The sequence below is a fragment of the Gallinula chloropus genome, assembly GCF_964237585.1.
Source record: "Gallinula chloropus genome assembly, chromosome: Z".
Classification (NCBI taxonomy): Eukaryota; Metazoa; Chordata; class Aves; order Gruiformes; family Rallidae; genus Gallinula; species Gallinula chloropus.
The window spans coordinates 89,138,878-89,151,391 of record NC_140089.1 but is presented as its reverse complement, the minus strand read 5'-3'; the positions used below and the strand labels follow the sequence as shown (position 1 = coordinate 89,151,391).

The window sequence follows — 12,514 nt, the reverse complement described above, 5'->3', positions numbered from 1 at the left end:
TGGGAGAGATGGAGCTCAGGTTGAAGTCAGGGTGGGGTGTGGGGGGGTTCTGGGGGAGAAAGGGGGGTGCAAGGAGCAGCTAGAAGGGCTCTGCAGGCCCCCCCAGAACAACCACCAGCCAAGCTCAAGGCTGAGCCCATCAGGGATGGTCCCAGCACCTCAGGGTGGAGGAGAAACCCCCCCAGCAGCTGCTTGGTGCCCCCAGAGAAGGGAGGGAGAAGGTGTGAGAAGCTCTGCAGCCACCAGGGTGGGTGACAGGAGGTGACCCAGGAGCTGGAGAGGGAGATGCCCCTGGAGAAACCCACAGGGAAGGGAGTTGTTCCCCCCTGCACCCCATGGGAGATGATGGGGAGCAGAGACCCCACCCTGGAGCAGGTGGAGATGCTGTGACCCCCCCCCACACCCCCCTCCACCTTGGAGCAAGGTCCTGGCAGGACCTGCAGCCTGTGGGGAGAGACTCACACACAACCCCAGGACATCAGGAGCTGAAGGGACCTTGAAAGACCATCCACAACCCACCCCCTGGCAGAGCAGGAGCACCCAGAGCGGGGAGCACCCCCAGGAACCCACCCAGGTGGGGTTTGGGTGGCTCCAGAGGAGACTCCAGAGGAGGGAGAGGAGCCCACGCTGCAGCAGGTTTGCTGGGGGGGGATGACTTGTGACTCTGGGGTGGGGTGGGGGGGTGTTGCACCCCATGGAAGGACCCACAGTGGGGTGAGCTGAACCCCATGGGGAAGGGGGTCCCGTTGGAGAAGCTCCTGGAGGACAGTCCCATGGGTGGTGGTGGAGGAGGGGTCCCCCCACCTGAAAGGAGCTGAGGCACCACCTTGAAAAATGGCCTTTTATTCTCAAAATACCAGTGGGGAAACTGAGGCACAGGGGGTGGGTGGGTGGGTGGGGGGTGGGTGGGGGGGTTTCCCATTCCTCAGCTGGGTCACCCCCCCACCCCACCCAGACACCCAAGGAGACAGGAGGGTTGGACAAGCCACCAGGGGACTTTGGTACACCAGAGAGTATCATTAACATAGGTAATTAAGCTAATTAAGGGGGCAGCTAGAATGAAGAAGTACTATCAGGGCTGGATCACACACAGGGCTCTTGAGGCCAAACAGAAAACATGCTGATTAATTAACACTTATTAATTAATTAGAGTGGTGATTCCTGAAGGTGGAAGATGCCTTCAACCCAAAGAAGCATTTTTTTTTCCCCTTCCAGAAGTAAAGGTTGAGGAAGATACAACTGCTTTTACTACAGGGTTGGTGCCTGTTGTAGGATGAGGATGGATGAGATCAGGGTTAATTTGTTTTAATTAAGGAACCATAATGAGCCAGGGAGGGGGAGGAGACCTCAAGCCAGGTCTCCTCTCAGTCAGGTAGAAAACTAGTTGTAGCTTCACATCAGTTCCACCACTTAGTAAATGAAATACTAATTGAGAGCGGAGCTGCCCACTCCTCCTTGTGTTTACACCTGGAGGAAAACAGGAGTAACTTGAGGTTCCTCCAGGTTACAATCCCAGAATCCCAAGGCTGGAGAAGACCTTTGGAGATCATCAAGTCCAACCAATCCCATCCTGAGCTCCAGGTTTTCCTTCTAGAAGCTCAGGCTGAAGATTTCACCTCCAGCCTTGGGTTGAGAGGCTTCTAGAAGGGAAACCTTGGAACAATCCTGGAGTTGTGAGGGAGTAGGTACTAAAACCCCACCTTCCCCAGCTGCTCCTCAGAGGATTCACCCTCCAGCCCCTTCCCCAGCCTGGTTGCCCTTCTCTGCACTCACTCCAGGACCTCAATGTCCTTCTGATGCTGAGGAGCCCAGAACTGGGCCACCAACCTCCAGGTCTGGAGCTACACCAGGTTGTCCCATCCAACCTCCCCTTGGACACTCAACCTGTTGGGATGGCCAAATCCTTTGGGAATCTGGAGTTTCACCACCAATCATGGATCCCTTCCCTTCTTTAGAGGTGGAACAGTCCTGGGGTGGCTCCTAGGAGCTCTGACACAACCATCTGTACCATCTAATTCCAGCTGGGTGGAGAGAGAAGTGGCCAAGGAGCTCCTCAGGTGGGCATCTTGTAGCACTCCAGCTGCATTACTACTGGTTGTATACACATTGTAGGTGCTTTATGCTACAGAAGACAAGTTGGCTTCAAAGAAACCCCCCCTGAATGTCCTCTATGGATCCTCCTCAACTGAGGAACCCACCTGAGTAGCACTCTACTCCCATCTTCCACCTGTTGACTACTCCAAGAGCTTTTCTACCTCTTGTAGAGCCTCTCCAAGGATCCACACCACACCTGGTTGTAGAGGATCCACACCACATCTGGTTGTAGAGTGTATGTTACATAGAGCCTTCAGGTCTAGGCTATCACTTGTATCATCTTCCCAAGCTACTTCTAAGCATGGGAATCCCAACTCCATGGTTACTCACTGATAGGATCTGCTCCTCCTGCTGTACCATCTGCCTCATTAACAGGCCTAATTAGCAACTAAAGACCCTTTTAGGAGCTGGGATGCCAAACCCTGGGAGTGGGTTTCCAGTCAATTCTCCACCACTCCAGGAGTCTCAGCTTCACCTTCAGCCAACCCAAGCTGCAACCAGCTCACTGAGCCTCCAATCTCTGCCAACCTCATTCATTAAGCTTGATTGGTAATTGGTCCCCCTCTGTTCCCTCTTGTCCCCCTCTGTTCCCTCTTGTCCCCCTCTGTTCCCTCTTGTCCCCCTCTGTTCCCTCTTGTCCCCCTCTGTTCCCTCTTGTTCCCTCTTGTCCCCCTCTGTTCCCTCCTGTCCCCCTCTGTTCCCTCCTGTTCCCCTCTGTTCCCTCCTGTTCCCCTCTGTTCCCTCCTGTTCCCCTCTGTTCCCTCCTGTTCCCCTCTGTTCCCTCCTGTTCCCCTCTGTTCCCTCCTGTTCCCCTCTGTTCCCTCCTGTTCCCCTCTGTTCCCTCCTGTTCCCCTCTGTTCCCTCTTGTTCCCCTCTGTTCCCTCTTGTTCCCCTCTGTTCCCTCTTGTTCCCCTCTGTTCCCTCTTGTTCCCCTCTGTTCCCTCTTGTCCCCTCTTGTTCCCCTCTGTTCCCTCTTGTTCCCCTCTGTTCCCTCTTGTTCCCCTCTTGTTCCCCTCTGTTCCCTCTTGTCCCCCTCTGTTCCCCTCTGTTCCCTCCTGTCCCCCCCTTTTCCCCCTTGTCCCCCCCTTGTTCCCCTCTGTTCCCTCTTGTTCCCCTCTGTTCCCTCTTGTTCCCTCTTGTCCCCCTCTGTTCCCTCTTGTCCCCCTCTGTTCCCTCTTGTTCCCTCTTGTCCCCCTCTTCTTCCCCTCTGTTCCCTCTTGTCCCCCTCTTGTTCCCCTCTGTTCCCTCTTGTCCCCCTCTTGTTCCCCTCTGTTCCCTCTTGTCCCCCTCTTGTTCCCCTCTGTTCCCTCTTGTCCCCCTCTGTTCCCTCCTGTTCCCCTCTGTCCCCCCCTTTCCCCCCCTGTCCCCCCCTTTCCCCCCCCTGTCCCCCCCCGTCCCCCCCTTTTCCCCCTTGTCCCCCCCTTTTCCCCCTTGTCCCCCTCTTTTTTCTTTTCCCCCTCTGGCTGGAGGAGGGACGCCAGAGTGGTAACAACCTCAGAGGAGTTTCCAACTCCTTGTTTACTCAGTGCAAGAAAAAAAAGCCCCAAATCCTCTCCTACCTCCAACTTGGTGCCCCAGAGAGAAAGACAAAGGGTAGAAGTTGAGGAGGGGGAGAATATTTTCCTTTTCTGGCTATTTTAGTTCATAAAATATAGTTTCTTTCAGCCTTTATAAGTCTTTTCTCCTTTAAAAAACATCAAAATACCTCTCTGTGCTTCCTAAATCATTCCAATCCCTGCTTGGATTATTAGCAATATGATTCCCTGATGATTCTTAGTATTTTAATTGGGTTTATTATTAATTTGGGGTGGGTTTTTTTGGCTAATTAAATGCCCTAATTCCTCCTTAATTCCTCCAAACTCAAACCACACCATGTCCAACCCACCTTCACCCCTAATCCCAATCTCAGGGGGTCAGTTTTAAGAGAGATTTGTGGTGTTTGGGGTAAAAATAAAGTGGTTTCTCTCCTGGATTTCTGCCTTAAAAATGGATTAAAAGGATAAAGAAAGGATTCTGGGGGGAAAAAAAGGGCATGGAGCTAGAAAACCACCCACCTCTGGTTGAATTTCAGTATCCAGCCCTCAGACAGTGAAGTTCTTTCCCTCTTTTTCAAGAGGAAAATCAACTCAAGCTACTCTGCTCCTGTATCCCAAGCACAGGAAGAAAGGATAGAAGGAAAACCAAAGGGAAAAGCTTGGGAAAGAAGAAGTAGGGGGAGTTTTCCATGGTGGTGGCAATGTTCTTGAGAAGAATCCTTCCAGCACAAGAACCTCACTGAAAAGCTTTGAGCTTGACAACCAGTTCTTTGGAGAGGAAAAGAACACACAACCCCAATAGAACAACGTTGACTTGGCTTCTGGGCACGGTGCAGGAGAACCTCTTGGGAATTTGGTGGGAGATCAAGTGTATTCTGATGGAATAAATCCTCCAGGAGCTGTTTAACAGGCACATTTTTTCTCCTGGGGTGGTGTTGAGTGGAGTTTTCCAGAGGTTGCACCGTTGGCTGTGTCAGAGACTTGGGTCTTGTCTACACACTGCTCCATCCGCTTCATGATCAAGTCCAGAAGTGTGGCCACAGCCTTCTCCACGTTCTGACCCGTAGCAGCACTGGTTTCAAAGTAGGGAATGCTGAGTGAAGGGAGAAGAAAGGATGTTGGGAGTCATTTTTTAAAAGCCAACTGAGATTCAAGACTTTATAAAGCTGTTTTCTTGCTGGGAGGAATCCAAACTCCTCTTTATTTTAGGGAGACAACAACCAGGACAAAGAGAACCCCCAGGCTGCAGGACAATAAGTTTCAGGGAGCAGAGAACACACCACAAACCTTCTTATTGCCCCAGTTAGACCTCTTGCTGCTTCTCACTCCTTGGAAGAACCATCTCCCTCCCTTCCTTCCCATTTCCTCACAGGAACCACTGAATGTAGCATTTTCCATCTTGAAATGTCCTTTGGATTCAGAATCCCAAGGTTGGAAAAGACCTTGAAGATCATGGAGTCCAACTGGTCCTAAATCAGATCCCTCAGCACCTCATCTCCCCCCAACCAGGACCCAGCACTCGAGGTGCAGCCTCCCCAGTGCCCAGTCCAGGGGCACAATCCCCTCCCCACACCTACTGGCCACACTGGGGCTGCCCCAAGCCAGGATGCTGTTGGCCTTCTTGGCCACACTGCTGGCTCCTATTTTCCACAGAAGACTCACTAGAAGAAGAAAAAGGCCACCAAGAGCTTTATTATCCATAGGGACAACCAACCTCAGTGCCACTGCCCACCTAGAACCTCACCAAGCTCCACACCAAGTGGTCATCTCCATTCAGTCTACTTGGTTCTCAACTCTCAGGTCAACCCAACACCTCAGGAAGGGAGTTTCCCAGGAAGAACTTTTCCTTCTGGCCTCATTTTCCATTCCCAGGTTAAGTTGAGCTCCTCAAATCATCTCCTTACCCATATTTGTCTGCCAGATCCTTGGCTTGCCTCTCATTCACCTCCCTTTGGTCTGCTAAATCAGCTTTATTGCCAATTAACACTATATCTGGATTCTCACAGTAGGCATTGGCTTGCAGCTGACCTAGAAGGCAAGATGAAGAGGAGTGAAAAGAACCTGATGGAAACACCTCAGAAACCAAGATTGTTGGGAGAAGAGCTCAAAATATCTTCTTTGCTCCACACCTGAAAGAATCTGAGACAACCACAGCAGGCCAAACACATCTCCTTGTTGTTTGGTTGCTTCTAAGGGGGGTTTTTTTCCAAGCAGGGTGTAGGAAGGGTGGTGGGAAATGGGTTTGTTGGTTGTTTCATCAATGCTTTAGCAGAGGACAACCTCCAGCAGGCAGGACTTTTCATTCTACAAGCCTTGGAAGGGTATTGTGGAAATCTAAGAGATCCCACATGGAGATCATAGGATCATAGACTGGGCTGGGTTGGAAGGGACCCCAAGGATCACACAGTTCCAACCCCAGGGCCACCAACTTCCAGGCCTGGAGCTACACAAGGTTGCCCAGGGAACCTTGGCCTTCAACACCCCCAGGGATGGGGCAGCCACCCCCTCTCTGGGCAGCCCCTTCCAGCCCCTAAGATCTCATCTCCCCCTTCCCTCCTCCAGCTTCACTCCAGCCCCCTTGTCCCGCCAGTCTCTGCCCTTTAACAAGCTGCTTCCCCTCCTGTTCCTCTGCTCCCTTCAGGGACTGGAAGGAATCAGATGTTAAATTCTCCTTTAGAAACAGAAAACATCTCATGAAGGTCCTGGTGATACCCAAATTATAGTTCCAAAGCTCCTGTGTATCATCTAAAATAGAAGGTATGGCCAAAGAGGTTCAAGAGATGTCTTCAAACTCTATCAAATCCAAAAAGGATTATCAAAAATATCCCCTAAATAGGGTATGATGCAAAAAAACCCACCCCAACCTCTTCCTGAAACCACTGTGATGATGCTTTCACCCCAAATGAGAGGCTGAGGACCCCATTTCTAGTTCCACTAGACCTTAACTGCTTTCTCTGAGCATTTCCCAGCTCAAACACCGACACAACTAAAGCCTAAAAACCTAAAAATCCTCATGGAACTGATAAAGAGAAGCTCTGTGGTTCTACTTACTCATCCAATTCCTGACATTTAAGAAGCTCTGTTGACTGGTGAGGTCAAACATGAGTAAAAAGCCCATAGCATCTCTGAAGAACGCCGTGGTGAGGCTTCGAAACCTGAAGAGGGGAAAAGAAAAACCCCCAAAATCATGGCTAAAAGAGGTTTATTAATGGAAAAATCATCTTATTTCTGGGAAGAGTGGAAGGGGAATGAAGGGTGGAAGGGTTTCTGAGTTGTTTGAGCAATAAAAATGCTCTTAAAAACATGATAAATATCTTGAAATGTGAAGAATCTGGAAGGTTTGGTGGAGATACATTCCCCTTGGATGGTAAAGGAAAGGAAATCTTGGCTTGGTTGATTTAATATCACACTATTAATTAATTGTTGTGTTGGTAATTGCCCTGAGGGAGCTTTGCATGGAATTAGAGAATGGGCTGGGTTGGAAGGGACTCCAAGGATCACAGAGCTCCAACCCCAGGGCCACCAACCTCCAGGCCTGGAGCTCCACAAGGTTGCCCAGGGTCCCATCCAACCTGGCCTTGGACACCCCCAGGGACAGGGAGGTACATCATGGTACCACCTCCTGAGCTGTAACCCCCAGGACTTCAGTTTAGCAGGAGGAATTGTCCCCCACCAAGGTTCCCAAGAATGGGAACAGCATTCCAGATGGGACCTGAGCTGTGTACAGAGGGGACAACCCTTGGTCTGGTGGCTACATGTGTGCCACCACAGGCTGGTGTATCTAAAATCAATGTGAAACAGGAGGAGAAGACACTTAGGTGGGTCACACAGCATCTTCTAGAGGAGATTAGGAGCATAGAAGGAAGCCAAATGAATGGTGCTGCTGAAGCAGAGACCAGCCCATCTCCAGATCTTCCAGCCTGAGATCCTCTGGTCACCACATCAAAGTGGCCTTAGAAAGGTTTGAAGATACTTTTCTGGTCCTAAAAACTAGAATTTCTGCTGGTTTTTCACCTCAACAGGCTAAAGGTTCAGCCAGTGATGTGAAAAAAAGAACAAGAATCAATCAGAAAGTGCTTTAAGGAGCTGAACTTTCTTACCTTTCCTGGCCTGCTGTGTCCCAAAGCTGGAGATGGACTTTGAAGGCTTTTCCTGGTGATCCATTGGGTCCCCTGCTGTTGTAGACCTGAGGAGAGAGGAGAAGCAGCATGACTGGGTGGGGAGCTCTGAGATCCAGCACACAGGGGAGAGGTTTTGTGGGAGCAGCAAGGATTGAAGGTTGGAGAAGACCTTGAAGTCCAACCAATCCCATCCTAAACCAGGTCTCCCCTCAGCCTCCTCTTCTCCAGGCTCAACACCCTCAGCTGCTCCTCAGAGGATTCACCCTCCAGCCCCTTCCCCAGCCTGGTTGCCCTTCTCTGCACTCACTCCAGGACCTCAATGTCCTTCTGATGCTGAGGAGCCCAGAACTGGACCCAGCACTCCAGCTGCAGCCTCACCAGTGCCCAATCCCACCCCAGCCCTACTGGCCACACTGGGTCTGCCACAAGCCAGGATGCTGTTGGCCTTCTTGGCCACCTGGGCCTCTGAAGAGCCTCCCCACCCTCAGGCAGATCAACACTTCCTCCTAGTTTAGTGTCATCTCCAAACTTCCTGAGGGAACATCCAATCCCTTCATCCAGAAAGATGTGGAACAAAACTTGCCCCAAGGTTGAGGATTCCAACTCACTGAAGCCAAAACCTAAAGGAGGAAAAGCATTATCCCATGGGAAGAGAGCCTTTATCCTCAGGAGAAGTGGATGAAGAAGGAGAAGAAGGTGGAAACATGGAGATGAACCAACTCACCACTCGTTTTTCCCGGAAATCAATCCCAACTGTGGTGATGAATTTGGGGTTAAATTTGTTCTCAGTGTATCTGTACAGGAAGGTGGTTTTACCAACCCCAGAGTCTCCAAGAGCCAGGAGTTTGATCAGATAATCGTAGTCTCCATCAGTCATAGTGCTGATCTGGAGGATCCTACATGAAGGGGATGAAAAATAAAGAGAGAAAAAGAATGATTTAATGATAATAAACCCCCATTTTCTGTTTGGTTTTGTCCCAGTTTGGGTTTTGGCTCCTTGGAACCACAACTCTCCCCACCCAGAGTCCTCTTCTCCAACAAGACTCCTTCCCCAGGAGGTATCTTTAAGGTTTCAAGTTGAAGGGGAGAGTTGTAAGACTCTGAAATGAAAGCTCCAATTATTATATTAGCTAATTAATGTGGTATCATGAGCAGCAGACCCTGAGCCATCCCAGATCACAGGGGTTGGAGCTGCCAAGGAGATGGTCCCCAAGGAGCCAAACATCCCCCCTTCCACCTCCTCCTCCTCCTCCTCCTCTTCCCATCAAACAACTTCCTGCTGAGATGGGATGAAGGTTGGCTTCTCCACCCAAAAATCAGGAGCTGGGAGGAATGATATGGAAGAGACATGGGGTTAGTGTTGTGAAAGAAATCATCTCTTTCCTCCTCTTCTTCCTCATGGTGGGAAATCCCCCCCCAAGAGGACCAGCTGGATGCTTGCTGGCAGGGATGCCTCAGAGCAGCTGAGTGTAGACAGCTTCAGTGTGTAGAAGACTCTTGGCAAGCTGCAGCTAGACACTCTTTTTAGGAAGCCCTTTTAAATCCAGACAGACAGACAGACAGACCACACTGCATTTTAGAAGCTCTTCTTTAAATAGCCAGACTTGGAGCTTCTGTTTGTTTGAGCACAGGGTGAATGTAACAACCATGAGTAGGAGGGTGAGTTACTACCACGTTCCTCATCGCTACCCAACTCCATCCATGGTTTCCAGACTGTGTGGAAAAGGGATCTGGGGGGGATTTGGGGGTGAGAAGGTGGATGGGAGCCACCAACATGCATCTGCAGCCCCAAAAGCCAACCCCATCCTGGGCTGCAGCACCAGAGTGTGGTCAAGAGAGAGGATTTTACTCCTCTGCTCTGCTCAGACCTCACCTGGAATATTGTGTCCAGCTCTGGAGCCCTCAGCACCAGAAGGATGTGGAACTGTTGGAGAACATCCAGAGGAGGCCACAAGGATGATCCAAGAGCAACTCTCCTGTGAAGCCAGGCTGGGAGAGTTGGGCTTGTTCAGCCTGGAAAAGAGAAGCTCTGGGGGGACCTTATAGCATCTTCCAACCCCTGAGAGGTGCCTTCAGGAAGCTGGGGAAGAACTGTTGCTGAGGACATGGAGTGATAGGATGAGGGGTGATGGTTTTAAACCAGAAAAGGGGAGATTTAGGTTGGTATTAGGAAAATAATCTTCAAGATGAGGGTCAGTGGAATAGGCTGCCCAGAGAGGTGGTGGAGGCCCCATCCCTGGAGATATTCAAGCTCAGGCTTGATGGGGCTGTGAGAGACCTGCTCTGGTGAAGATGTTCCTGCTCACTGCAGGGTGGGACTAGATGAGCTTTACAGGTCCCTTCCAACCTCACACAGTCTCTGATTCTATGATCCTATTCACCCCCCCCACCTTTCAAGGTCCTTTTCTCCCCCCACCACGTGACCTTTCCCAAGCCATGAACTCCATCCCCTCCAACCGACGCGGCGCCGCTGCCCAAACCCCCCCCTTCTGGCTCCACACTCAGGCAGCAAACACATCATTCCACTTGTGTGGGCAAGGGAGGAGAATGACTCATTCAGGCTTTTCCACCACTAAGCAGCATGAAAAACACACAGGATGCCAAACCCAAAGAAGACCAAGAGAAGGACCATGTCCAAGTGCTACCAGATGCTGTTACCATGCTGCTTCCCAGGTGCTTTTTACCTCTAAGCCAAATTTAAGAGGAGACAAGGTTGAGGTTAAACACAAGTGGCTGGAGGTATCTTCCTCTACTTCTCCACTTCCAAAACCTGCTGGGTAAGTAGAGGAATTAGTTGTGGGTTGAGCAGGTCTGTGTTTAACCTGTAATTGAGTTGATCATGCTTGATGGACTACACAAACAGAACCCTGCTACTGACCAGAAGAACCAGCAGTTAGAGGAGACCTACAAAAGTATCTCCTTAGAGAGAAATATGACAGAGTCACAGAGCTGGAGGGGTGGGAAGGGACTTCCAGGGATCATCAGGTCCAACCCCCTGCCCAAGCAGGGTCCCTAGGACAGGGCACACAGGGAGACATCCAGATGGGGCTGGAATCTCTCCAGAGAAGGAGACTCCACACCCCCTGGGCAGCCTGGCCCAGGGCTCCCTCACCCTCACTGGGAAGAAGTTCTTCCCCACATTGGGGGGGAACTCCCTGGGCTCCAACTTGAGCCCATCACCCCTTGTCCTGTCCCCACAGCCACTGAGCAGAGGCTGCCCATGGCCCCCTGTGTCCCACCCTTCAGCTCTTGATCCCCAGTGATCAGATCCCCTCTCAGGCTTCTGAACAGCCCCAGGTCCCTCAGCCTTTCCTCCCAGGGGAGATGCTCCAGGCCCTTCAGCATCTCTGTCCCTCCTCTGGACTCTCTCCAGGAGATCCCTGGCTGGTTGATCCCAGGGAGCCCAGAACTGGACAGAACACTCCAGGTAGGACACACTGCTGGCTCATGGCCACCTCATCACCCACCAGCACCCCCAGATCCTTCTCCTCAGAGCTCCTCTCCAGCCACACCCTATTCATGCAGCTCCCATTGCAGGAGTCCAAAAGCTGTGTAAGGATTGGGAGTACCCAGAGAAGCCACCCCCAGGTTAAAGAAAAGCTCCTCTGATGAAGCTCAGCTTCTGTGACTGGTTTATTTTCCCCTCTCCAGATCTCTGGTTAAATTTAGGAAGCCTGATATCCTGCTGGAAGACTCCAAACTGGTTGATTACATCTAAAAAGACCTGAATGTTTGCCAGCTCCTCGTGGGTTTTTTTATAACACCACCCTTCTTCCTGCATTCATGAATCAGTGTGTGCACCCAGGAGTTATCAACAGAGCAAAGAGAGTGGGAGTGAAGGAAAAGGGGGATGGGGAAGGAAAATCCATGGATCAGGTTTGTTCCTGTGGATCTTCTCTCCTTCCTAACATAGTTTTGGAAGCAGGAGGAGAACGTGGTGCTGAGCTGAAGAATCAGAGAGGGACCTCAAGAGATCATTGAGTGCAACCCCCAAAGGCCATCGTTAGCACTCTAATTGATCCCTAAATCAAGCCAAACCTCTTCCCACAAGGAAGATGTGGGGCTGGTGGAGAGGGATCAGAGGAGCCATGGAGATACTCAGAGGGCTGGAGCAGCTCCCCTATGGAGAGAGGCTGAGGGAGCTGGGCTGGGTCAGCCTGGAGAAGAGAAGGCTGTGGGGGGACCTCACTGCAGCCTGAAGGGACCCCACGAACAGGAGGGGAATCAGCTTGTTAAAGGGCAGAGACTGGCAGGACAAGGGGGCTGGAGTGAAGCTGGAGGAGGGAAGGGGGAGATGAGATCTTAGGGGGAAGTTCTGAGGGGCTGGAAGGGGCTGCCCAGAGAGGGGGTGGGTGCCCTGTGTCTGGGGGTGCTCAAGGCCAAGGTTCCCTGGGCAACCTTGTGTAGCTCCAGGCCTGGAGGTTGGTGGCCCTGGGGTTGGAGCTCTGTGCTCCTTGGGGTCCAACCCAGCCCAGTGTGGGATTCTATGACTCCTCACAGCAGTTTCCCCTTTGCTGTCAGACAGATAAAGGCCTGAGCTGAGCTTGGAAACCTTCACCACCCCAAGTGTCCCTTTAAACAATGGCTGCAATAATCAGTAGCCAGAGCAGCAGCTCCACCTCCCTCCAGAGCAGGAGGCTGAGCAACACTCCCTGTGCCACCCTGTTTAAATCACACCCTAGAGCAGCGAGCAGAACGCTTTGGCTTGTCAAATAACCTCAGCTGAAAATACCTCCAATTATAAAGAAGGTTCCTTGAGCTAGA

The 12,514-nt window shown here is 51.4% G+C and overlaps 1 protein-coding gene across 1 annotated transcript; it reads right to left on the bottom strand.

Moving 5' to 3' along the window:
* Positions 1-4,468: 4,468 nt before the first annotated feature.
* On the bottom strand, positions 4,469-8,627 carry RAB27B (RAB27B, member RAS oncogene family; the record flags this gene model as incomplete). Its single annotated transcript, XM_084278261.1, has 5 exons — positions 4,469-4,722; positions 5,534-5,657; positions 6,681-6,784; positions 7,730-7,815; positions 8,475-8,627. 5 exons carry the CDS (start codon positions 8,625-8,627, stop codon positions 4,533-4,535), a joined length of 657 nt encoding a protein of 218 aa, XP_084134387.1. The 3' UTR covers positions 4,469-4,532.
* Positions 8,628-12,514: the final 3,887 nt, after the last annotated feature.